Below are 26853 nucleotides of genomic sequence, written 5' to 3'. Positions count from 1 at the left end.
AGCTCTCCAGCCTGTCCAGGTCATGCTGGATGGCAGTGTGGCCCTCTGGAGTGTCAGCCACCCCTCCCAGTTTGGTAGCATCAGCGAACTTGCTGAGGGTACACTCTTTGCCACCTTTACCTTTATGTAAGAAGTAACCTGGCTCATGATAGATAGAAGTTTATCTATGTTACTCAGCAAGAACTTTGCTAAACACTAAAAGCTACAAAAGAATGCCAATAAGCAATTAGCTGAATGATTAATGATTTTAATACCTGTAATAAAGACATTGGATGGAATTTATAACTGCTCAGTAAAACTAATTATTCATCAGACTGTTTAAAAGGATGCCTAGCCAATAACTGTCATGTCACAAAATTTTTTTTTAAAAAAATATTATGAGGAAAAAACATAAGGATTGGTATTACAAAATAAGGCAGAAACCACAATTAAACCATCAGCTCCTGTGGGTTAATTATGACTCTGGTTACTGGAAAATTAAATATCTCTGTGAAGTAGCTTTGAAAAACTGTCAGATCTGCCTCTTTTTACTTAAGGGAACAGACATGGCAAGAGCGGAGGGAACAAGATGCTGTCTATCTTCATGCAATAGCTTCAGCTTCCTGCATGAAACAGCTTTAAAGATGAATTTCAGGAAGTTCTCTGTTTTGGGTTGGTGGTTTTGGGTTGGTTTTTTTTTGGAAAGGATGAAGTTGAAAGAATTTGACATCACCTCCAAAATCTTAGAGCTTCCCTTACAATTGCTATCTGCAGGCAAAGACCTATGACCAGAGGCAGGTACGCTAGCTTCCATACTGATGGAAACATCTCTGGCAAGAGCCTCGTAGACTGCTGGCAAGGAAACACTTGGCTAAACTGAAGTTTCTTTCTTAATGTTGATAGTACAATTTCGAAGAACTGCATGCTGGCTTTTAAGATTTTTACTTCATGTTTGAAACTAAGCAGTTCTTAGCTCTGGAAATGCGTGATTCTGGAAAGCAACAAAAAAAAGCAAATCATATCACTGATGGTTGGGAAAAGACTGGGGAAGAAAGTTTAAACCTATGTAGCTTAAAGAACAACAGAAGTTTTGCAAAGACAAAGAGAATCTCTGTGTTCTCAGATACAGGACATACAGTAATGGGACTAAACTGATGCAAGAAAGATTTCAAACCTCCATCAGATTATACTTTTTACCAGAAATGAGACAACTGATGGTTTTGAGGGAAGAAGATGCACGAGATGATTTCCCAATGAACTCTTTTCCAGCCTAATAATTCAGTGAAGGGGACTCTAGCATCATAGAAAATGAAGAAGGAACAAAGGAAAAGGCACAGAGGTGGTGATGTTACAAGAAGCACATGCCTCAGTCTGAAGCACAAGTTGTTAAAAATTAATTTTTATTATTGTTTTATTCTATGACTGAAAGCAAAAGGATAACATAGGATACTCAAAACCAGAAAGCAGCATTCCACTTGAACAAGTGGATGTGGTTTCTGAAAATGATTGTTGCTATATCTCCACTCAATGCGGCAAAAGAACATAGAAACTAAGAAAATATAGCAACCTAACTGAATGCTAAAATGAAGTGAGATATTAGAAAATATGTGAATGTTCTTGTTAAATAAGAAGTCTCCTGGTTCAAATGCTAGCATTATGTGCACTCCTGTAGTATGAATGTGCCAGTGGACTGTTACTGGCAGAGCAGTCTATCCTGCTGGCAGAAAATTAAAATTTTACCAGTTGATGTGTATTTTGACAGAAGCATCGGTTTAGATATGCCTAAATGTACAGACTGGAGAACAATGCAGGTTTGCAAATAAATTAGATCTGCAGTAAGATTACCTATGGTTTTAATCCATAAATTTCTCTACAGTACATAGAGGATGGTGTGAAACACTATCATTTTTGATGGAATCCAAGCTTGAGAGTGTCCATAAATAGGAAACAGATCTGACAAAATGACAGATCACCTGATGTTAGGGAGCCACTATGCACAGTGGGCAGTGCTGTCTTAATATATCTTGAATGTCCTACAGGTATCTGCAAGATCCAGGTCATTGGACTACCTTTTGGCCATGAAACAAATGAAGCCACAATAGACATTTCCCCCCTCAAATTCTTTCCTATATTGCAGAAAGAGGAGGAAAGAGGTTTTCTCAAAGCTTCTGCTCCCAGGAATCCAGGCAACACGGAGCTGGATTTGGTTCGCAGCTGCTAATTAACTTCTTTATGCCATATGTGGTAATCAAAAAACCTCCTTGTCTCATTGTCAATGTCTTTTTATAGGGAAAGTGGGAGGCAGGTGTTGAGAAAGAAGAAAGTGATTCTTCCCACCTAGAGTTGCTGTCCCCATCCCTCTCGTCACCTCCACAGACAGCATGAGCAGAAAGTCTGACTCTCTGGCATGCCTGGAGGGGACCTACTCTCTGTCACGGCTCTGCCAAACCACTGCACCCCTTCAAGCTTCCACCTCTTCTCCTTCCCTTTCTGTGACAGAAAAATGTGCTGCCACATTTCTAGTGGCATTTACACATTGTTTTGAAATGAATACTATATAGTACTATGATTTATAAAGAGAGAGAATGTTTAGGAAAAGAAAATCAGTATTGTTGAATAATAAAAGTAGAATCTTAGCTATAAAATAAGGAAAACCAAACATCTTTCTTTTAACTAAAAGTACCCATTGTTTATACCAATAAATAAACCATTCTTCACAGCAGACTCACACATTAAAGGATCAGATGACTGTATCATTACTGGGAATTGCAAGGTTGCAAAGACCAAGGCACTGCCTCCCTGGGTGTACGTACATTTGGATATTTCAGCTGAGGATGTGCCATCATTAATGCAACTCATTACAGCTTTAGTTTTGGTTCTAATCTTCTGATGGTACTGATATAAAACAATATTAAAGCTACAAATATAGCTGGTCTCATTGTGTTTCAGATTTTGTGATGTGTTCATAGTATGGTATTCCCACAATCGCTGTTCATACACCATTGTTGTCTGCAAGAAGCTTGCAGAGTTTCTGAAAGCTTTTGTGTATTCTAACTTATCTAATCTTCTGAAATATATCTTCATGAAATATATGTATATGACATACAAGAAAAGCAACTAGTTCTTGGATATTTTGTTTATATATCAAAAAGAACTATAGGAGTGCACTAGGGAATATGTTGTCAAAGAAACCATTGAATTTTATCTTCTCATTTCCCATTTCCTCTAAGGTGTAGGTGCTTATCACAACAATATCAAAGTGTCTTCTATGTCAATGCACTGAAATAAATATATTCCCTCTGAAAGTCATGAAGGAAATTCAGAAACTGGGAATGTACAAAAACTCATATGTCTTACAAACTCCAACTTTACAGACTGGGAGTCTCCTCTGTGCCTGCAAGAATTGTTGTTAACCTAATGACAGTGGAAGTCATGCCCTTAAAATAACGAGGATATTAATTCCTTGAAAATCTACCTCCCATAGCTCAATCAAGTGTCTTCTAAAATTTTGCTCCCTGGAAGTCTTTTTCAGTAGCACACATACTCTTACAAATGGAAGCTAAAAAAAATATATAATTTACTACTTTGTTTCAATCTTCAAGCTATTAAAAAGCATATTACCTTTTCCCGTTCACCTGAGTTGACAAGGCTAAAAACAAAACTATCAAAGCAACAATACTTATTAAGTAGAAAGTCTGGTTTGTGTGTTATCTTAACCTGCTTCTCAATTCACTCTAAGGCATTCGAAGCATATAGTCTTTGAAGTAGCCTGCCTACACTCTCGTTTTCTTCTGCAAAGTACAGCATATGTCAGGTTCAGACAAAATACCAAAAATGACTGTATATTTTATTAAAAGCCTATTTTTTCCTCTCTCTCTCTTTTTAACAAAACTCTAATTTAGTTGTTGTTCCCTTAGGTACAAAGTACACAGTTCATAATTCATTTGATATAAAGTGTCAGTTTAGATTTTTGCACTTCTTTGATAAATGAGAAAAAACATGTACATTTCAATTTCCTTCTACGAGGTTTTACTAGCAGAAGCCCACCTCCCATTGTGCTGCTCAAAGACCTTTGTGTTAAATTAAACATCAAGATTCAGAAACTGTAGGGAATGATATTTCCAAGACACACAGTACAAATATATGAAACTGGGAAAAAGGTAATGATTTTTCCTACCAGTAAAGTGATCTCTCCCAAAGAGCATCTTTGATCCTTGAATTAGTTCTCAGTTATAATTTAATATATCAAAACTGTCAGCAGCTTCCCTTACATTTAGACATAAAGTGATACAGTCAGCTCCACAAAGAGCAAAATTCAGGGGCTTGCTCCTCTCCCAACATGTGCTTGTGACTCTAAAGTTCATCAATATTAATAGGGAAATCTGTGTACAAAGGCGACTGCAGAGAATTAATTTAATTGTATCTGTCATCACTAACAACGTGGAGTGTTTTTTCCTATATAACCAAACCCTGCCATTGATCAACACGCAAAACTCTCAGGGGTGTAATCTGCACAATGGCAAAGAGTAAAATCAAAAATTTAGTTCTGTATATATATATTATATATATTATAATAGTAAAACTATTATAATTAGGAAAATAATAAGAAAACACGGGATATTATTCTCTTATGTAACATATGAGGCCAAGGCTGACAAGTCTGAACTATCACATTTATAGAGTAAACAAGAATTCTTATCACTTCTCAAAATTGCTAACTGCAATGCTACGGCTGTCACTTCATGTTAGAGTCTAGTTCAACAGCTGCAGTATCAATACATTCAGCTGTATTAGAAAATGGCAATAGGACCACATTCTGATGCTCAGGCTGAGTATGAGCACTGATGAACAACATATGTCCAGAACTCAGGACCTGCTCCTCCTCTTGCCCCCTTTGCTGCTGACATGTACAGGGCCTCACCCTCACCAGGGAAGTTTCTTTAGCTCTGGGTTACAACAGTACCTGCTCTGTCTTCTCCCCCCCTTAAAAAGGCTCCTCCCCTCACCCCCCCCAGCAGTAGAGTTTCAATTCTGCATTCCTTGCTTATGAAGCCAGAGATTAGTACGCTGCCCGGCAAGCGGGAGATGGGAATGTTAGTCACTTGAGGATGAATAAGCCACGTCTCCTTTTTTCAGCCAGTGCTCTAACAAAGATAAGCTAGGACACAATATGAAAGGTGACGCCTCTGTTCTACCTAAGTGTGGCAAAAATCCCTAACTATTTTTATGGTTTGATCCCCCACTAAAAATAGCATTTCAATTGACAGAAATACGATCCAGGTGTTACCCACTGAAGCAAAATATTTAATATTTAAGGTGAATAAAAAGCAATTCAGACAAGCCTGTTCACACATGGAAATAGTCCATGCAAAATATACAGTTGATTTATCTGATGAATAGGGTAGAAGGATTACAACCTTTTATACCCAACCCATCCACATAGGAATGTTCGTACAGCATTACTAAGTAGCTACTCATCAGTTAATGTCCTGTTCTAGATACTTTCAACAAATAAAACATTTATATGAATTAATTCTTGGCTTCGTTTCCTCACATAATGCTGAAGAACACATAAATCCACTGGAACTGGTGGAAGTGTGTCAATATACAACAACGAATGATCTGTTCCCAAATATTTTTGCTGAAAAGACCTTGGCTACTGTCTTCTTGTTAAAAATTGGGTAGCCTAATTCATTAAAAGTCTTAGTAACACCGTCACGTTTTATTCAAACCCAAGCCAGGCTGACTGGGTTTTGCATCATATGCCATAAGACATGTCACAGCATTTACTCCAACCTGCACATACCGTTCACCATATGTTGAGGTAAAGGAAATACCTTGGCAGTACTTATCCTGTACAATACATATTTTCTTCAATCTTTTGCAAAAAGTAAAGAGGCAGGGAAAACTTCCTCGTCTTTGTTCGTTTTTAAAACACAGACTGAAAAGGCTAAATATTCATCACAGAAAATTTACAGCTGCTTAATTCAGATTACAACCATCAGGAACATCCTGTTGAATTTTTTGGACAGCACTATCAATTTCTTATGAATGACCCTCTCAAATAGGCTTCTTAGTATGTAAGAGCACTCACAACTTCAGTCGAAGGAAAAAAAGAGAAAAGAGAAGCATCCTTTCTTTATATAATGCCATCTCTCCACTCATTCAACTTCTTTCTATGTGTTCTATTAGAGCTGTTCAGATATCTGAAATCAGTAAAACTGAATTCACATATTTTCTGTGCACACAGTGGCCACATTCAACTACGGTAACGCCTTTCATGGAGAGGCAATCCTCCAGTTTAAGATGAGGGAAAAGAAGAGAGGCTGACAAACTTCCTGACATGTATATTATACTTTTCAGCATGAGGATGAATATAAAAATGTTTTACCTTCCTTTGCTAACAAATTCCTGTCTTTCTGTCTACCTGTAAAATTGGAATAACAATCCTCAGTCACTTCAGAAGCCTACTGGAAAGCTGAATTAGTAAATATTTGTAAAAATCATAAAAGTAAATATGTCAGTATACAAATAGTAAGAATTAATATAATTCGATACTGGACATATCCCACCATAACATGAAATACGTGAATTTCCTTTCTCTCTCTTATTTTACTAATCTGGAATTAATCTAAGAGCGTATTATTTCTTTGTCAGAAGAATAAATAAGACCTGCAAACAGATCCAAAGGAAAAAAGACAAAACCCCAGCATGTATGAACACACGTATACTAATATGTCATATACACATTTGTGTGTGTGTATCTGCATGTGTGTGCAGACACAAAAATAAATGTTCAGAAAGAAAAGCATAGTGAGGAAAAACTGTTAAATACCAGGAATCACTAAAGACGATACACTCTTATAGCCGCCTTTGTTGTAAGAAAGAGGGTAGCATACAACAACACTGCATTATAGGGACACCAGAGGAGAAATGGTGACTGTAATGACTGATTCTTACTCAACTTCCCATTTCCCTCCCTTTCTGTCTTTATAGAGAAGCTTATTTCTCCTTAGATACTCAGTCAACTAGCTCAAAGATAACTGCATAGATGTTACATAATGAGGAGCAGTATACTAAGAAAAAGTAGGGAAAAGTCAAACTTAAAACACCACCAGAACAAATAATTTAACTATATGGAGGAAAAATATTTTAATTATGCAAAGTGTTTTAAGAATTTAGACACAAAGTTTAGAATCTTTTAAATTAAATTTCAGATCTACTCCCAAACTACACAGCATTTTTTCGGCCATGATGTTTAAGAAATATCATCTCTGGTTTTGTCCCCAGCTAAGGAGAGGAAAAGAACAGTGATTTGATTCCCTCTACATTTCATCCTCACCAAGATCTTAAGAGATCTTAAGAGATCCTTAATTTTTCCCCAATTAAGATTTTTTGTTGTTGTTGTTAATACAGAAACATGTCGAATATATAACAGGGTGACAGAACTTTGCTGGAGCTTTACAGGGTTCATTGCAAACAGAAGAATTCAAAGCTTCCTCAACTGTGCAAAGTAGCTCAAAAAAATCCTTGCCACTTTACTCAAGTGCTTTACAATCAGCAGGCTAACTTCCACAATTTAGATGCTTCAATTGCAGAAAATACAGAATGAAATGACAAAAAAAAAAAAAAACAAACCAAAAAACAAACAAACAAACAAACAAACAAAAACAAAAGAAACAAAAAAAAAAACCAAACCCAGACATTTGCCTTTGCTGACAGTTAATGAAAAAGCCATTTTATTCTGGAAACTATAGGGGCAGGAGTTGTCAAAAATAAATATAATAAAGTGAGCTTTTTAGAAAAGCAGTGCAAATCATAGTAGCAAAGCAACATAAAAATTGATTCAATTCCTAATACTTGCATATATCTGGAAAAAACAAACTTCATGGTGTGACTTCAAATGTCTTCTGCATGTTTTCACTAGGAATTTCAATGTCATTTTATTGTAGGATTCCTTCAACAGAAAAACCTAAATTATCACATAAAGAGTGTTGACTTTAATTAAAATACTGAACAGTCTAGTTCAGATTTACACAGAATGAAAAAAAAAAAGCAAACCAAACCCCAACCATGAATAGGTTTAAGATTATACAAAAATTGCACACTTCATCTAAATTGTGTCCTTTTTTATGTACAATTGAAATTGGTCCGAAATAGGTTTATGTGATGGTAGGTAATCATTTTAAATAATGATCTGTTGCTAAATTCCACAGCAGCCAATTTTTCGCACTTTTATATATCCTTCTGTTTTTCAGACGTACAATCAAGCTGCAGTTTTCCAGCGTGAAATCTGCTCTACTGCAGATTTGTTCCAAGAGATCTTAAGTACTGCCTGGACCTTATGCTAAGGCTAAAGTTTTGGAAAGACCTGGAGTGAGACCTCTACAACGAGGTTAATTGCCTGCTTATAGATGATCAATTGGCTATTTCAAGCTGTTGCCCAGTTCTCCCTTTCTCATCTGGCACTCCCTAAGCAAGCAAAAACATCCATGTTCTTCTAGGCAACTGAAATTGCAGTTTTGATCTTATTGCCCTAACTGTTTCACGCAGCTCCAGAAGACAGAAAGCAACTTAAGAGCTAACAAATACAAGTGTCCTATGTCTGCTACATGGAAACAGCATAGCTGTAACCATGGGAGATCTGCCTGGCCCCAAAAGGACAGGGTTCAGGGGCAAAGGTAAGGAGGCAATCAGAAGAAAAAAAAAAAAAGAAAAAAAAAAGAAAAAAAGAAACAGTTGGAGTGTCATTGCCTTCTGGCACTCTCCAGTTTTATGAGTGGGGACTTACCCTAAGGTTCAATTTAAAGCAACCTTGAGGTGGGCCTTTATTATGTGTGGAGTGAGGCTGAGCCCCAACTGGCTGCAATTTAGGAAAGTGAGCAGTAAAGCGGGCACCTCTATGCCTCCCATTGCCAGAGTCTGAAGCCACAACCTTTCAGGAATAAGGCTTACTTCTGTCTTCTCTTGCCACCCAAAACAGCCACCCAAACCTAAGAATAGACACAGTATGAGCTCACTGAAAGATGTGCTGGGAGATGATGACTGGGAGAGGGGAATAAAAGAAGAAAGTAGAACTAATGAAAATGACAATCAGTTCAATACTGCAGAGGTTAGAGAAGAATTATTGTTTCATTAGAACAACTCCCAGTTTTCCACACAAGCACTTTTGCAATCCTACCCTTATATCCCCATGAAATCATCTTTCTGGACAAAAGGAACTGGAACGGACAATTTACACAGCTTGCCACTGACACTCTTTAATTAGCTAGGTCATTGATGAGAGATGTACGAGAGCTCTTTCCCCCTCCCTGCTCCATCCTGTTCTCTCCTTAAACCACCTCTAGAAAAGATATGGTGGCAATTTTTCATTAAGAACTTTCTGTTAGCACTCTCCACCCCTGTCAACTTGTTTGCAACAATTTTGTTTAAAACTTTTCCTGTTCTTCCTCAAAATCAGAGATTATATTACTCTGAAGTTATAGACTTATCATGCAAATCTTTGAGAATTGGGATTTTTTTAAATATGATTTTTTCACAATGAATAAAATAGAATGATGCCAGAAGCTTTTATTTCTAAACTACCTTTCATTCATTTTTTCCATTTTTAAATTCTGATTATACTACTCTACCTTTACAAGAAGTGACATAAGAGAATCAAAGAGAATATAAGAGACGAAAAATGAAAAAGAAACAGAAGATACAGAATGAAAAGAATCCTGTTAGCTTTTAGTCTAAGTCTACAGGAAAAAAAAAATCATGGAAAAACATGATGGAAAAACAAACCTGTCTCACAGGAAAAATTCTAGCATATTCAGATTTGAATTTTCTTCCTAAATAATTCTGGCCTATTGGCATCAGTTAGCTTTAACTGAATATTCATTCATCTAAGGAGGCCTGTTGGCTTCAGTGATCAACTTGCATGAACAAATACTTTCAAATGTGAATGTAAGTTGTATGATGTGGTTCTTATTTGTCTGCATAATTAGATCAAAGATCCTATGATGTGGTTCAATATCCAGTCTCAGAGGTGTTGCTATACCTAAACTAACAGTGGCTGAAATCCTCTGGCTACAGAATGCTATCTTCTGTAGATGTTGAACAAACATCAACAGCTACAAGTAAGCTCACTTTTCGCTGCTGGGAACTAGCCCAAGCTTGTAGGCAGAGGCATGCAGCATACCAAACACAACAAGGGACCAGCAAAGGACAGGTGCTTAAGAAACCAAGACAAAATCTGACATCTTTCACAGCTAGACATTCCTATGTTGTGCAAGTCAGACAGAGCATATAAACAATCAACATACTCCATAAATTATGGCAGAGATTAAAAAGACACTTCACTGTTTAGGCAATTATTTTTTTTCAAAGTATCTTCCCTTTTATGTATTACATAGGGAATATGAATGAATTCTTTGAGGCTCTTCTATATAGATAAGTCAGTACCAAGTTAATGGTGTGTTAACCCCAACACAAGTAACTATGCAGAGACAACTCTGCAATGTGATACAGAATTACCATCCACAACAAGTTTCATACCTCTTGTCATTACTTGGGAATCCAGTCCCTTTCTGTGCTTTGGAGGGGATGACTGAGCCTTCACCTTCCTGCTTCCCATCTGATCAGCAGCCTGTCTCATTGTGTTATCTCTCTGTGCACCTATTTTTTTCAACATAATTTATCTTCTTCCTTTCTGCATACAGAACTTCATCTTGCCTTCCATACTAAGGCTTTTGTGGTCAAAGGCAGGGAACAAATGGATTTAACTGGAGTATAAGCTATTACCAGTAGCAATTGCAATTTTCTTTTCTGTTAGCTTACCATCACTTACTACGAAGCAATCCTAAATTAATAGGGTCTTCTGTGTGCCACTACATAAGAAACAGTACTTATTAAGAAGAAAAATATATAACCAAGGACTCCATAGAGAAGATTTCCCCCAGATTTTTGCAGTTTTACATCCACTGTATCATTTCAATTCATTTACCTAATTAAATTAATTCTAAACCAATTTGTTCTCCAGATCTTTTACTGGCTGGCATCCTCAAATTAATGTGAAGCACTGGGTAGTAAATTATTTTTTACAACTTTTACTAAAGTATTTTAGGACAAGATAAATAGAACAAATTCATTCTTTTTGGAAAAAATATAAAACTCAAAAAAATTTCCTTCTACCTCTATGGTATGAAATTTGTCACTAATCATTTTAAACTATGCCCTTTTATGCTTCTTCCATCTCTTTTAGCTTTCTATGCAGTTCTTTGATGTAACAAAGACAGTTTCAGACAAGATTTCAGCTCATCTGAAAAAAAAAAAAAGCTTTAAGTCTTGAGGCAAAAAGCAGCGTATTTAAAATTTATATACTCCATAATGCCTTTGTTCTGAACTTGAACATCCTGAAAAACTTCTCTGCTTTCTTTTGCTTTCCGACTGAAGATCATTTGTTCTCATGGTTTCAGCTTCTTATTATGCAACAGTGACTTTAACTGGTGGTTCCAGCATTTAAGTACATGCACAGTCATGGCTGACCCTTTCTGATCAATTGCCAATCCATACAGGTTTGACTGATAAAAGAGCCAATTAGATTTAAGCAAATTAAGGGACATCACCAATGTCAACCACTTATTAAACTGAATGCTGAATTCCATGCATACAAAACACTAATGCACCAAGTCCCATTAAGAGTTGAAATCCTAACCCCATTAGTAACTCCAGACCACTACAGGGTAAGGGTCAAAAGAAAGTTTCATATTTATGGATTAACATTTGGATTCAGTTTTTATTTTTTTAATCTTTCCAAGAACTCTTGAACTTGCACTGCAATTTTACTCAAGAGCTTAGACAAAATATATTCCTTATTTCCAAGATATATTTTTTTTTTAAGCGTTGACTTTAAGCATGGCAAATCAGCTTGATGAGAAATTACGATATATTCAATCAGGTAACACTAAAGATTTGGTATGCTTTATATTATGTGCAATACATGTTAAATAAAAAATGAAACAAAAGAAATGCATGTTGGAATAAGATTTGTATCACAATTGAAGAACAGTGATCGGCAGTAACTTCAAAATGGAATTCTTCTTTGTCCTCTGTCACTCTCCCTCTTACACAGTCTCCCATCAAGCTACATGAAGTACTACCCACAATGCAAATTTTTGAAACAACTTTTTTCGTTATCCTTGAAAAGAGAATGCTACAATTTAACACTCATTAAAAGGCTGTGATTTTGTATATAATGAGACCTCTTTCACTCTTTGGTCAAACAAAACTTCTGTCAAAGTGAAATCTTCGCCACTGAAGTAAAAAAACAATCCTTCTGATTTTAGTAGGCTCTAGATTTCATTTAATTATTTAGAAAGTGTTTGTAAGTGAAGGCACTGAATACAGCCCACTGTAAAATTACCATTATACTCATAATTTAGCATACAATGGAATTGTATGGCATTCAAAGAGTCATTATAATAAAAATCATAGTAAATAAACATACACTGTCCTAGAAATATATACGTGTGTCTGTATGTGTATATACATACAGTGTGTGTATATATGTGTGTATGCAGTGTATATACACATACAGTGAGAATAGTGTGTGAGGGAGTACTTCTCTCATATGCACTGCTTCATTTATTATTCATTTCACTACAGATCACAGTCCACTGGACAATAGTATGGAAGATATCTTTAATAACTCTCACTGCTAATTTAATTCTACTTAAACACACATATCCCAGTGAATGCCACATGCTTTTCAGCATGATTTTATGTGTAAATCAGGATAATATGTTTTCAGATCATTAACTAAAAGGAAGCATGAACTAAAACCTATTTAATCAATGAGGTATTGCTTTTAAACTACCACAAGGTCATAAAAAAGATAATTTCAAAGCTATAAGTTTTCTAATTGTAATCAACAACAATCTAATGATGAAAAAAAGTGTATCTTAATGGCTGTCATAAACTTGTGCACATCCTTGCCTATATTTAAAAATACTTTACCTTCCTATTTGCTAAAATTTTCACTACCAAATTTTGCTATTTCTACATGCAAAATGGAAGTGTGACACTGGGATTACAAAGGACAGTATCTTACTGCTCAGTCTTCACTGAGCAGTAAAACTGAGAGGCTGTTCAATTATTATATGACATAATTTGGCAATCAGATCGGAAAAGTATAAAATGCTGGGAATTTACCTTTTCCTTCTTGCTTCATAATCTGTCATACTAACTCTGCATTTTGTTTATTCGCTTTTCAGAAGTTTTTCTGTTGGTTTGGCCCCCAAACCAATCCATGTGTTTGCAAACAAACTGTTCCAAGTGTAATTGTATTTTGAGCTGTAAGGTTTATGGGATCTTTTTGGGGGTTTTGTTTTCCATTTTTGGGTGGTTTTTTTTGTTTTTTCTTTTTTACTTTCAAATAATATGTGTGTCACTTTATACTATTCCTGCTCATCAGCTACACCTATACATCTCTCAACATCAAGTTTTGTTGGGCTCTCACTTTAGAAATCAAAATTGCCTTAAATTCATTGTTTCCATTGGCATTTAGTCAACAAAAGCTAATACACTAGGATGTCCATGAAAAAAAGAATGCAAAGTAACACATCTATATCAGCTGTAAATTTAAGCTTTCTTAAAAAAAAACAACCAAACAAACAAAGAAACAAAAAAACAAAAAACCCCACAACACCCAAACATGCACAGTGTTTAGGGAGTATTTGATCAATTCTCTTCCTTCAAATTTTCATGAAGATAACATCCAAAGTGGCTTAGAGAACTCATTCGCTGTAAATCAGCATATGAAAATTGACTTTCTTACAGCTACATCAGTTTGTGGATTCTGGCCCAAGATATTACCAATGTTTTATATTACTATTAAATAAATTATTTAAGTCTATCCAGTAAGTGCTCTTTCTCAGCACTTAACTTTTATTCTAAAACAGATCACAAAATGCAGGTGAGCCTCTCTACATCTTAGATTAGGTTAGCTGTCCATGATAGAATACAATACCATTGACAGAAAAAAATGAAGTATATAATGCACTTCTCACCTACATAATATGTTATCTATACAACTACCTGTTTTCTTTCTCTAGTTCTTAAATTGAGCAATGTGACAAATTAGAAGCTGAAAAGAACAATTTTGTTAGTAAGAATCACTAATGCAAACACATTCTTCTGAACTTCCAGTCCTCAGTTGCAATAATAAATAATGTTTTGTTCAATGGAGTATTTGTGTAATTGTTACATGCACAGAAAAAGCACTTTTTCATACTTACCTCCTGGAGGCATGACTATTGTTATAGCATCACTTATCAAGCTGCCCTGACTGTTGGAAGCATTCACTTGTACTGTGTAGTTGGAAAATGGAATCAGTCCTTTAATGGGTACCCATACATTGGATTCGTTGCTGCTGCATAACATCCGAGTACCATTTACAATAGAATAATTAGCATTAGCTGTTATGAAAAAAGAAGGGGGAGGGGGAGAAGAACAAATATTAGACCTTGCATTTGCTACAATTCGCTGTCTTTTTGAACCAAGTCTTATTTCTACTCAAATGAAAAGCTGCCATTGATACCGATAATACCAAAAATGGACTATTTGGAAGAAAAAGTATTATTCACCATTTTGTCCTCCTTTTGTTAATAGTTTGCAGCATTTGTAAAACTTGGAAAATAAATGAACCAACCATGCAGTTGCAAAGCTGGCTGCTATGTACTACAAAGAGAAGCCGGTTTTCAGAAATTACTCATGTTCTAGTTGTGTCATAACTGCAAATTCAAAGCATTGACGTTAATTTTTATGGCTACGAAAGACTAGTACAACTCCTTGAATTCACTAGAAAAACACTTAGGAGTTTATAAGCTAACTCCATTGCATACATAAGAATTAGTCATATGCAGTAAGAAACACATGCTTTCCAGCATGGCCTTCAGTCCTCTCAAAGATAATGCAAGGATAATTATTTGTATTATCAGTTGAAATCATCAGAGGGTACCACAGCAACCTACATTTCCTTTACAACCCTTTTAAGATCTCAAACTCAAGATAAGACAATATTCTACCCTACAAAAATAACAAAACAAACTTTTCCAAAACGCCTGATGAGTAAGACTGGAAAATAAAAAAATTGTATGTCAAGTAACAATTTTTTTGACCCAACGAACATTTCACTCACATATCTGAGAGCAAAGCTGAGCTCATTTAAAGATTATCCAATATTTTGAACATATAAAGTGCTATATAAATGATTAATATTATTATTACTATCCATCATTCCGTGGAAAGCTCTCACATTGATGTCAATGGGAATTCTGCATTACAAACAACAGCAGAATCACACAAGTCTGAGACCACAGGTATGAGAACGAGATTAAACAGCATATAACTGTTAAAAATATCTTAAATTAATGAATGCATTGTCACAGGCAGAAGATTGAATACTCACATCTGAGTCCTCTACAAAATCTAAATAAGAATTAAAAAAACTCTAGAAACTTTCATTTAATTATTTTTTTAAGTGTTACTCATTGGGTTCACTCATTTTTATGCAAGTTTCAAATGAACTCTTAAAACCGAAATGTTATTAAACCTGAAATAGTTTTTCAAATATTCCATGTTTCTGTGACATGCATTAACATGCACATGCAGTATGGTTCAATCATGCCCACATTATGTTTTACCATGAGTGAGTGATCTGGACTTTCCTCTAATTTTAGGATTCCTATAAGCAATCTATGATTTACTTATGGTACAAGTCCAAGCCATTCCACTATTTCGATGTTCATGGACCTGCACAAATAACTGCACCAGCAGTTATTCTGCTGGTAACATATGGCAAACTGAGTTTTTGGGGAGGGGGAGAGTTTTATAAAACTCTTTTTATAAATCTGCCTTGTAATGTAGTCCCTCATTGCTCAAATTCTACCTGGATTACCCCACACCACAGCACCAGAGTGCTCGAACAGACTACAGTAGTGTGAATGTAGAATAATTCCATGAAACCTGATGGATTTATTTTGGTTTTCACTGAATTTTACATTAGCCTGAGAGACCCCACTTTACAAAAAGCAATGGAGACAAAGCTTCTTATCATACAAGAAGAACAACCAGTTTTACACATTCCACGTACAGACACAGCAATTCCGCAGAAGCAAAGTTATTTTGTCTGAGATTACTCTTATGCACCCAGGCTACTCAGCCAGCACTAGAAAAATGCATCTGCATTACTTGATCTCAGCTCTTAAACTGTATATCAAACCCTCCTTCTGCACTTTTGTGAAACTGTCCTTGCATGTGATTTGGGAGTAGATACAATCCAACAAAGGACATTTCTCCCATTATCTATCACAGATCTTTTGTGCGCCACCAGGCTGTCTACAACTTACTATTTGCAATGCCCACCCAACACCACAAGACTGTTATATGCATCCATTGTTTTATGAACAACAATAAAAACATCAGAAATGACCAACTGACATATACGTTCTTAAGGTCCTAGTGGTATGAAACACTTAAGGACTCAGCTGGCTGTGAAAAAAAGTTGCATTTTTAAAATGTTTCACCTCAACATGTAGGAAAATTTAAAAATCCAGTGTTAACAGATCAAGGCACATAGGATAGATTCAAACCTCAAGCACAAAAGTAGGCTCCCTAACAACAATTTATGTGACCAATTAATGAGAAAATTCAACTTTTTCTATCTACAGTACAGTTTTAACATGTTAATATTTTTGTTCTCATCCACTTGAGCCCAGAATGAAAGCATGCATTTCCTCTGCTACTATTTTTATTCCACTATTAATCTTTCTTCCAATGGCTACCTATAGTATATTTTTAAAAACACACTTACGAGTAACAGAAAAGGAATTAAAAGGATAACACTCTATTCCAAGTTGCCTGGATAACAACATTAATACACAGTAATTATACAATTAGTTGTAACATTAAATTCTAGTTATAGCAGAGTGATTACTCGGCAATTATAAGAAGTATATAATTACTCAATAATTAGGAGAAGTATGTAATTACATAACCATTTTATTCAGCTCAAAAATGAACTTGCAAATTTACAATGAGTTAGACAACACAGCAGTTCAAAAATTTTCATTGCTTCTAATAAAAAGCTGAGGAGCACTTGCAAATTTCCTAACCTGAATTTTACACAGACAAAAGGTGTTTAATCCCGGCTGCCAGCCAAGCAACTTACTGCCACTGGCAAGTAAAATATTAGAAGAACATTTTTAAAATGCAGGTCTTGCTGGGGATGACTCGCAATATGCAGCTTTGCCACTTCTCACTGCTTAAACTTTGCTTTCAGTGGGCTAGAAAATGCAGACACATAGGTTCAGCCTGACAGAAAGCGATACAGCGATAACCCTGTCATATCGCTCTGTGCCATTCCTGTCTAGGCTGCTTCAGTGTGGACCCTATTTGTGAGTATAAGTGGATGAGGCCTCTCTTTTTCCATTTTTCATGTGTGTTTTTCTCTCCATCCTGCTCACAGGTCCTACTGTAGGCTATCAGCAAGTCTGCTGCAGACCTAACCAGCAGCTGCCTCAGACAACAGTAAAGACCTAAGCGACATTGTTTTACTTCAGACAAATGGTTTCTACCAGAATACCTCCTTGTTCCTGCAGATTTCTGCCTCATAACTCCTGCCATGAACAGTCTCTAGTGCTCCGACAAGCAAGATTCCCTCAAGACACAGCTACCACAAACAACCTAACTAAAGAAGCAGAAAACAAACTCATAGAACTGGCTCACCATGTCCTTCAACACTTAAGACATGCAAACACACTTACCAGAAGATGAGTTTAGAAGGAAGGGGGCTAAAAGCCACCATCTCCTATAACCTCTCAAAACAGACTAAACCCTGTGCAGGCATGAAAGGCTTCCCCATGCTCCTTAATCTTTCCATATTTTTGCATCATGCTGGTTTTGTTCTTTTACTAGCTTTCCTGCTCATAAGGCTCTCCATATTTCCCCCAGTTTTTCTGAGGGACTTATTGGCTAAGCCTGGTATTTAAGAAAAAGCTGTGTTATTCCCAATTTATTCCTACTTTATAACACAGCAAAGTATTTGTTTTTCAGGAAAACGTTATCCAAATGAAGAAATTGAGGCTAAAGAATATCATGTACATACTTAAAAACTATGTATACTTGAAACAAAGTCAATAATAAAACATGCTTCCATTAAAAAGATACACAAATACATATTCCATTCAAAATCATTGTTTAAAAGTGCTAAGCTTCACACAGCACTCTAGCTGGTGAGTATTTGTGTTTGAAGGTTCACTATGTTTTTGGGTGGACTCTTTGAAGGGGGGTCCCAGGCAGACAGGCATTCCTGTTACTGAGTACCCCTGTAAATAGGTGAATAAAGCTCCTGTGGGTCGGTGGTGCGTAAATTACTGCTGTCCTGGGTCCATCATTCTATGGGGTTCACTAGATTGAAATAACATAAATGGGTATCCTTTTCCATTCTTGTTATAATCATTGTCACAAGAATTTTAATGCCTCATATATTCCGTAATTTTTTTCTGTGTGCTGTACTGCTCTGACCTTTTCAATATTCTGTAATTTGACTGGCTGGCCGTTTCAAGTTCTCTCCTTTTTACAGCCTTATTAACTTGTGGGGAAGAGGTGAAATGGACAGCCAATCAGAATGCATAATATTGCAAAGGTCACAGTAGTACAGTATAGTATCAGAAGGCACAGAATACTGTATATTAGTCATTAGTGTTCTGATATCTTATTCATGTGACAAAGGCTGCAAGGAGTGCAGGAAATGGTACAACAGGAAACCATTCTCCTGACAAAGACTGCAACGGAAAAATAAATAATACAACCTAAATGCATTCATCTCACATTTAAAAACTGTTTGGGTTTTTTTTCCCCAGAATTTGCCACATTTAAAGGTACTCTTCCCGTCTGGATCAAAATTAATGTTTTTAAGGAAAAGGTAATAAATTGAGATGTTTCCTTTCTATGTATCAAACAGTAAAAACTCATGTTTCATATGTGTGGGCAATCTTTTCCAAATTACCAAATACTTTTATTAACACCATTGCATTTGTGATTATTAAAGTTTAAACATAACCAGTCTAATGTGTCAGTATCACAAACACACTGACACAACTATGCTGCTGACTTCAGGAAGCCAGGAAGCCATGCTATTGAAAAATATTTCTGGGTGCTCACATGCTTTTCCTTCCCTAAGCATCAAGAGCTAGCTGCCACTATACAGAAGATATTGGTCAAAAATCACCTTCCTGACACTTTCCTGTTCATACTCTTACAGGAACTCAACAAGTGAGCTGCCTTTGTGAAATGGAAGATTTCTACCTCTTCCTACTTGTGGTGTCCTGGAAACTGGCTGACTTCTCATCGTACTCCCAGATTTGTCTGAACTTAAGTGATACGACAGGACCGTAATTTGTGAAACTCAGACAGACTTCCACTTAAAAGGTACTTAAGCCTGAAACACTTAAATCTTATCATCACAAACATTTAACGAGCTAATATTTTCTTTCAACATAACACAAGGCTTCAATCACAAAAGTACACTATATGTTGCATGCTAGTTGCAAAAGATATTTTTTGGGTGAGTTTAAAGCTTTGTGTCATGCTCTGAAATATTATTACCAATCTATATACTGTTTACATTACATAACGGAGTCCTGATAACCTCTTTTACATTGGAGAGCATGTTGCTTCACAATATTCAAACAGGTAGAAGCAGAGCTATCACTACTGTAGAAAACTACTCAAAGAATAAAGGTAGCAAAAATCCAGGTCAAGGAACAGTTCTTATGAGTACCTAATGACTTATACAAAGATTACTTCATTATGAGCACAAAAACTTACAGTTATTTTTATGCCTGCTTTATGTGTGTGTGAGTATACAGAGGTTAAGCATCTTATCTTAGGCCACAGAAAAAGTTAATGTCACAAAGCAAAACAGAAATGAAACAAGAACTCACTTGTTCCCCCCTTTCCCCATCCTTCCATTTGTCTCATCCTCACTGGGCACCAGTTTCTGTCCCTGTCCTGGCTACTGGCTCTCTGGCACAGTGTCTTTCTGGGGGAAATTTTGTGAATATGAACACTTTCTCTTCAGTAAGCTCATTCTTTTGTCCATTAGTTTTGCCTATTCTTCAGCCTCATTAACTTCCACACAAGCTACTCCTTTCCTCCAGCTATGATTTTTCTTCTCTCTCTCTGTCCTTTTCCCACTGTTTCTAGTGCAGTGCTCAGAATAAAACCATAACTTTCCATTCGTTTGATCATCCCAATAAAATACAGCTAAAAATCTTTCCCCGACATTATTGGTGAAGCTTTTTCTAAGAACTGTAATAATGAACTGTTTTCCAACAGTCATCCCAATTGTTATACCGATCTCATGAAGTGGTTTCTGTGCTTTGATGACACACCTCTCTTTTCAACAAAGCATTGGGGTTTTTTGTGTTTTGCAGTGGGAGGGGTTTGTTTTGGGGTTTTTGGTTTTGTTTTTTCAGATGACTATGTTGCCGATTTTGTGCCTTGATCTCCTGAACCACTATGTGTTCCTCTGCTCCTGTGTTGACAGATGTATTGTTCTTAAGGACTTATCGTGGTCTCATTCCATCAAATTGAGTCAAAAACTTAAAGTCTCTTAAAGTATCATAGGAAATCTTCATTCTCATGGACGAGGGGGAGTGGCTGAATGAGGCAATTTAATAGCACTGTGGCAAACTGGCAGAATTATGAATCTAAAATATTCATTTTCCTGTAAATAATGAACAGTTCCCATTACTTGCATTGAAAAACCTTAGCTTTTTCCTTTTATCCCTGGCAATTAATGAAGTCTTTAGTTTTAAGACTGAAAAATAGAAAATATTTAAAGCACAATATGAAAGTCCTTATGGCCACATACAGCAGAAATCTGAAAGCTCAAAGACCCAAATGTACTTTCTGTCTGTACCACACAAGTTGTTTCTTTGACAGCCCAGTTTCCCTCACTTTAAAACAGGCAAAGGTACCCTCTGTGACTTGCCACAGACCTAAATTTGGTACAGCTATCTTAGGCTGTCTTGAGACATACAGAATGCATATGCTAAACGTTCTCTCTGTCAGTCTGAGCTGGACCCCAGCACAGGCTGGGGGCTGACGCTGGAAAGCAGCTTTCCTGCTTTGAAAAAGACATGGAGGTCCTGGTGGAAAATAAGTTGAACATGAGTCCTTGTGACACAGAAGGCCAACAACCTCAGGGACTACATTAGGAAGAGCATTGCCAGCAGCTCAAGGGAAGGGATCCCTCCTCTCTATTCAGCTCTGGTGAGGCACATCTGGAGTGCTCATCTGGTTCTGGTCTCCTCAGAAAGACATGGACTTACTGGAGTGGAGTCCATGCAAAGATGATGAAGGGCTTGAAGCACCTGTCACAAAGAAGAGTTTGAGAGAACGGAGGTTGTTTCACCTCAAGAAAAGGTCTGGAGGGGGGAGAATCTTACCAACGTGTATAAATATCTGATGTGAGAGTGTAAAGAAGCCAAACACTTCTCAGAGGTATAAAGCAACAGAATCAGAGGCAATGGGCACATATAAAAAGAAAAGAAATCCTGTTCAAACCTAAAAAAAACCCTTTTTTTTCTTACTGTGAGATTGGCCAAACACTGCAACAAGTTCCCCAGAGAGGCTGGGGAGTCTCCATCCTTGGTGATACTCAAAACCCAGCTGAACACTGTCCTGGGCAATGTGCTCCTACTGACTCTGCTTGGAGAAGGGGGGTTGAACTAGATGATCTCAAGAGGTGCTCTCTGACCTCACCTGTTCTATGATTCTGTGAAAATTTGCAGAATACTTCAAGAACCCTAAGGCAAAGCAGGGGTAATCATTACGATGAAAGCACGTTTCTGTCAGTAGAAATAAGTGATCATTCGTGTTACAAACACAAAGGAATGTACATTTATACGCTTATTAATTCTATGGACTGAAATATGAATAAAGCCCACAGCTTGATGGGGGAGCTCATACAAGGAAGTTAGCACATGGATAGTTAATGACTACAGCTGAGATTAGGCTCTGTCACGATGGCAGGCAGAGAAGAATGTTTGGTGTGTGGTCTCATCTACCCTTTTGAGCTTCCAGTTCAGTGCCATGAGGCTTTCAACTTAAAAACAGTATTTGTTAGATGAAACTGTCAGGAAGAAACTGTTTTGTTTGAACTACTGTTTTAAGTTTTCTCATTACTCTTTCATAAACATAGAAATGTGCAACAAGTCTTGCAATTGAGTCTGTCTTACTTAGACCTTCCACTTTAAACAGTGTATTCAGTATAGTGTTAAATCTCTGTTGTAAGTATATTCACCTGTATTGTAACTCACTTTGCTGCAACAGCACCGAGGGGCAACAGTCTTTGACAGCTCCCCCCCACTCCTCGCTGCACTCAGGCCATGACCTAAAGAAATCATAAAATAGGGTGAGACCACCCAACTCTGGAAAGCATTCTATGAGTAGAACCAACTTATGCGGATTTCACACGTGCTTCCAGTGTCCAGGTGCTCTCATCCCAACAGGAACAGGAGAAGGCATCCCAGCAGAGTTTAGTACCCCAAGTGGCATAACATCACATTGTCTGTAAATGACCAGAAGGCATCAAATAGCAAAAACGTTTGCTGCACTTGGGATGTTAAGCTGACAATAGAGCATATAATTATTGATGTTATCCATTTTGTTTGAGGCATTTTATAGACAAATGATCAGACTTTATAAATTTTGTTTCAGGAGAGATTTTACACACTAAAGAATTTCAGAAACAGTTAGCTTTAAAATCTTCAAGTTTGTTTTTCCATGGTTAGAACATTCTTTCTTTAGCTGCAGCAGTACATAAATGGAGATTATCACAGTATCTGGTTTGAGAATCTATGCCCATAATTCATGGATGCCAATAAGAATTTTCCATTCTCCAGGGACACTATCAGAAGGAGACTAGCTAAACACACACAGCAGAACTGGGAGTCTCAAATCCATAATCAAATATCTAGATTGATTGTGTCACTTGCACTTGTATTGATTTCAATTGGAGCAGCTGACCCAAGGGAATAATAAAAATGTGGAATAAAACTGATTTATGAGAACAAAATAAATCCTTTTGTGAGTGGTAATGAATTGGTACTATTTAACCCTTTCAATCACAAAGGAAGAACACTATTTATTTTTTCAGAATGCTGAGTTAGCTGAAAGAAGTCATATAAAAAATGTCAATACTGTCAAATGCCATTACACTTATTTGTAATACTTTGGAAGGAATGAAGCTCTAAACTTGATCTAGGATTTTTATTTGACATAAGACATTCTTTTGGCTTTTCCAGTCACCTTACATGAGGCATCATACATGATGCACTTGTAGATTGAAAGAACCACGGAATCACTCAGGTGAGTGTTTGTTGCACTTACTCATAGAGTAGCTCCCTCTAGCCTATTTAGGGCAAAACCACGTAGAGTAACATAAACAGCCATTTCAACTGCACATAAAACGATGACCTATCACAGTATCTTGATCTTTCAGGCATAATGCTAGAAAGTTACATAGTCAAAACCTAATTTGATTGTCCTTATACAGTTCAGATAAAAACTTACTCAAAGCCCGTCAAACCCCAATTTTCATGACACTTTCTTTACCTGAGAAAATACATACATTTTACATTAGTCCCTAAAGACAAGTATATTTGTTTGAAACCAACACATACAAGTATCCAAACGCAATTTCTTCATCTGCGGGAGCTCTAGTCAGATTACATCTATTTAGTTTGGGTCACGTATTTACATCATTGACACTAATCATTTTGTGTTCAGTGTCATAAATTGTATTTTTGCATTTAGGATTTACCATAGATACCTAAGCACTGTCGATGTAGCCTCCTCAGCCTCCGTGTAGGTTAAAAACTCTAGAAGACATTAATTAACTAAAAGACTGTTTTCACAGGAGAACTGATTGGCAAATTCCCTTTTACTCAATACTGTTTACCAGTGCCATCTCCAGAAGATTGCTATTATTCCCTAGACTGCTCCAAGGTAGCAGGGATCGTCTCAGAGACTATCCTGCTATTGGCAGACACTAGGAATTCCAGCCTGTAAGAACTGATAATACATTCCTCACAGAAATGGGGTTCAGTCTTACGTATCTGTTTTATAACATGAAAGCCAATAAATTACACCATACAATATAGAAATAGACCAGTGTACATGTGACAAAAACATAACTATGTGAACAGAGAGATGCAGAAGATCAATTGAAACACTATCTGCAGTCTGATTCTAGAGTCTTCACCAACAAAACAGTCCACTGTAGAAATTAGAGAGCGACTTTTCATTTTGCGTTCCTCCGAGACGCTTGTACCAAGCAATAGAAAAGTAAAGCATATCTGGTGCTGAAGGAAATCCTGCTAGTAGATGGTGTATTGTGAAATACTGTTCAAAATCTACTGAAGCTTGACTAGACATTACCCAAAAAGTGCATGCAAAACCATGAGTTTTTTAGCCATGCAAATCAAACTTTAAATAGCACTTTACTCAGTGCCAAAATACCCCTAAGTCCTGCTCTAGTGAACAGAGTAAACATGACTATTTGAAAATGGATCACATATCCCCTTTTTTCCCCCCTCAAACGTCTTTAGGACTGGTGAGTTTCATTAGTGAGGTCTGTAAATAAAACTAAGGAAAGACAGATAAAATGAGGGAGGAAAGGGATGAAATATGAAAAATCTCATTAATGGCTGACTTGGAAAAGCAGCTAAGGACTCCCACAAAAGCATCCTACTTTGTGAGTGGGGAGGGCGTCTCTGTGGTGCAGCAGGTGGTGATGATGAATATGCCAATGCTGTTGCTCATGGAAGGGATGATGATTTTTGCCATGCTGTCCCTCTGCTGCTATATACTTTCCATTGGAAACTGCTCAAACTCCCTGTTGGTTGTTCCCATTTATGATGCTATTTGTGCTGTGTGGAGTACGTTAACGTGGTGCAAGTGTTGTACACTGATTGATCACTAAACATCTGTGTATCTGTATTAATGGAAAATACTTATCAAGCATTTATAATATTATTATTGACTTTGTTGTGCACTAGTTTGTCTTGAAAGTAAATCATATGCTTTGGTTATGTATATGGAATGACTATACTGCCATTTTTGTAAAAGAGTTTTTCTTGCAAATATTAAAGCACATCTGAACTTGTATCTATTGTCAGGTATTGCATATTCAGTTGCAGCAACTATAAATGCAAATTCATACTTAGATATTTCTATTTTGAGGTAATTACACAAATAACCATATCTAAAAGAAATTCTCTATGAAAATTGGCCTAAGAAATCTCTCAGAAATGTTTTAGTCATTTCTGAAACATGTTTAATTCTCAAAAATGGTTGTCTTCTTTTTAAATTGTCAGATCTAAATGTAAAACATTTACGCCCCTCTGCGTCTTTGAAGATAACACCCCACAGAATTTTCATTCTCCATTCTCATGCCTTCAACACAAGACAGGCTAGGAACTTTAAGGGGCTTCAGCATTCCTCTGTCCACTTCTGTTGGCATCTACAGGTGGCACGTCTTCCCCCAGCAGACACCACTTTTTTTCACTAGCTTGATTCTTAACATCCCCTATTTGAATTCTGATTGGAGAGCATACTGGAAGCACCGTGCCCAATCAGGATTATAAGACGAACCTTCTCATAGAAGCCAAATTAATAGATGGTCTGTGTTTCCTTCTATTTATTTATATATATAGTAAAAATTAAACTAAAAAGATTAGATGAACAGAATTCTAATGTCTATATGCAAGTCAACTTGTTTAAACTTGTTTATAGATGTAGCTGCCTTTTTTTTTTTTTTTTTTTTTTTTTTTTAGTTTTCACCACAAAATGCTGTATTCTGCCAAGAGAATGAGTAGGCTGCAAGGAAGCTTTCTGGCACAGTATCTCCAGATAAGCAGAGTTACCAGATGAACAATTTTCCCTTTACAAAAATACCAGATGAACTACATTGCTGAAAAGCAAGAGCTTTGGATGATAGACCAACAACAGAAGTTATAAAAACTAGAAAAAAAAACAAAACACAAAAAACCCAAACACAAAACACCAAACCAAACCAAAACAAAACTGAAAATAACATACACTGATTTCTGCATTTATGAGCAACAAAGAGTTCCAAGTATAACCCTGCAACTTTGTGTTGTGAAACTCCCTAAGGACATATAGTTAATTAAGGATTCTCTTTATGTCAAACTTGCATTCAAATGCATCACAACATCCAAGGGACTACAGATTTGGATTCATTTTGTGCTAATGGAGTCATCTGACACAGGTAGGAAGATAAGAATTTCCTCCAACTCTCTCCTCTGGAAAAGAGGCAATACCTGATTCTTCCTGTACTAGAACTTAATTTCAGATATCCACATGCAATTAAAAATGACCCTGTACTTAATCTAAACCACCCTGAGGGTAAATAGGGCTGAATGAGGAAACTATTTGAGGGAAATAAGCCTGACACTGTCACCTTTCTTTCCCCCTCAAGTCCTCTCAGAATTGAAAGAGTATCAGATAATTACAAGAACTTTAACTCCTCTTAAGGAGAGAAAAACTGTTTGTGATCTAGTAATATTAGTATTTCATGCCTTGATCTAACCAATTGCAAACCAAATTCCTCTTTAAGGCTTCTTCCAAGGAGGCACTGTGACTTAAATGGCTTGAGGCAAAGCAACTTGTCTTTACTGGAAAAAATATTGCCTGAGCATTGCAGAATTGGGACAGAGCCCTCAGTTTCTAAAATTGTATTTGATCCCCCTATGCAGTTTGCTGGGAACAAATACTCTTCTGGAAAATGTACCTGTAGAG

General features: G+C 36.6%; 1 protein-coding gene across 1 annotated transcript in view; it reads right to left on the bottom strand.

Annotated features, from left to right (window-relative positions):
• USH2A (Usher syndrome 2A (autosomal recessive, mild)) overlaps positions 1-26853 on the bottom strand; it is a 394584-nt gene that overhangs the window by 151506 nt on the left and 216225 nt on the right. Inside the window, 1 exon segment of the mRNA XM_009894321.1 lies at positions 14259-14438. Within this exon segment, the coding sequence (XP_009892623.1) occupies positions 14259-14438 (180 nt within the window).

Source organism: Charadrius vociferus, unplaced genomic scaffold (assembly GCF_000708025.1).
Source record: "Charadrius vociferus isolate BGI_N301 unplaced genomic scaffold, ASM70802v2 scaffold261, whole genome shotgun sequence".
NCBI classification, from domain to species: domain Eukaryota; kingdom Metazoa; phylum Chordata; class Aves; order Charadriiformes; family Charadriidae; genus Charadrius; species Charadrius vociferus.
The sequence above is the reverse complement of the archived record's forward strand: the minus strand, read 5'-3'. Positions and strand labels throughout refer to the sequence as shown.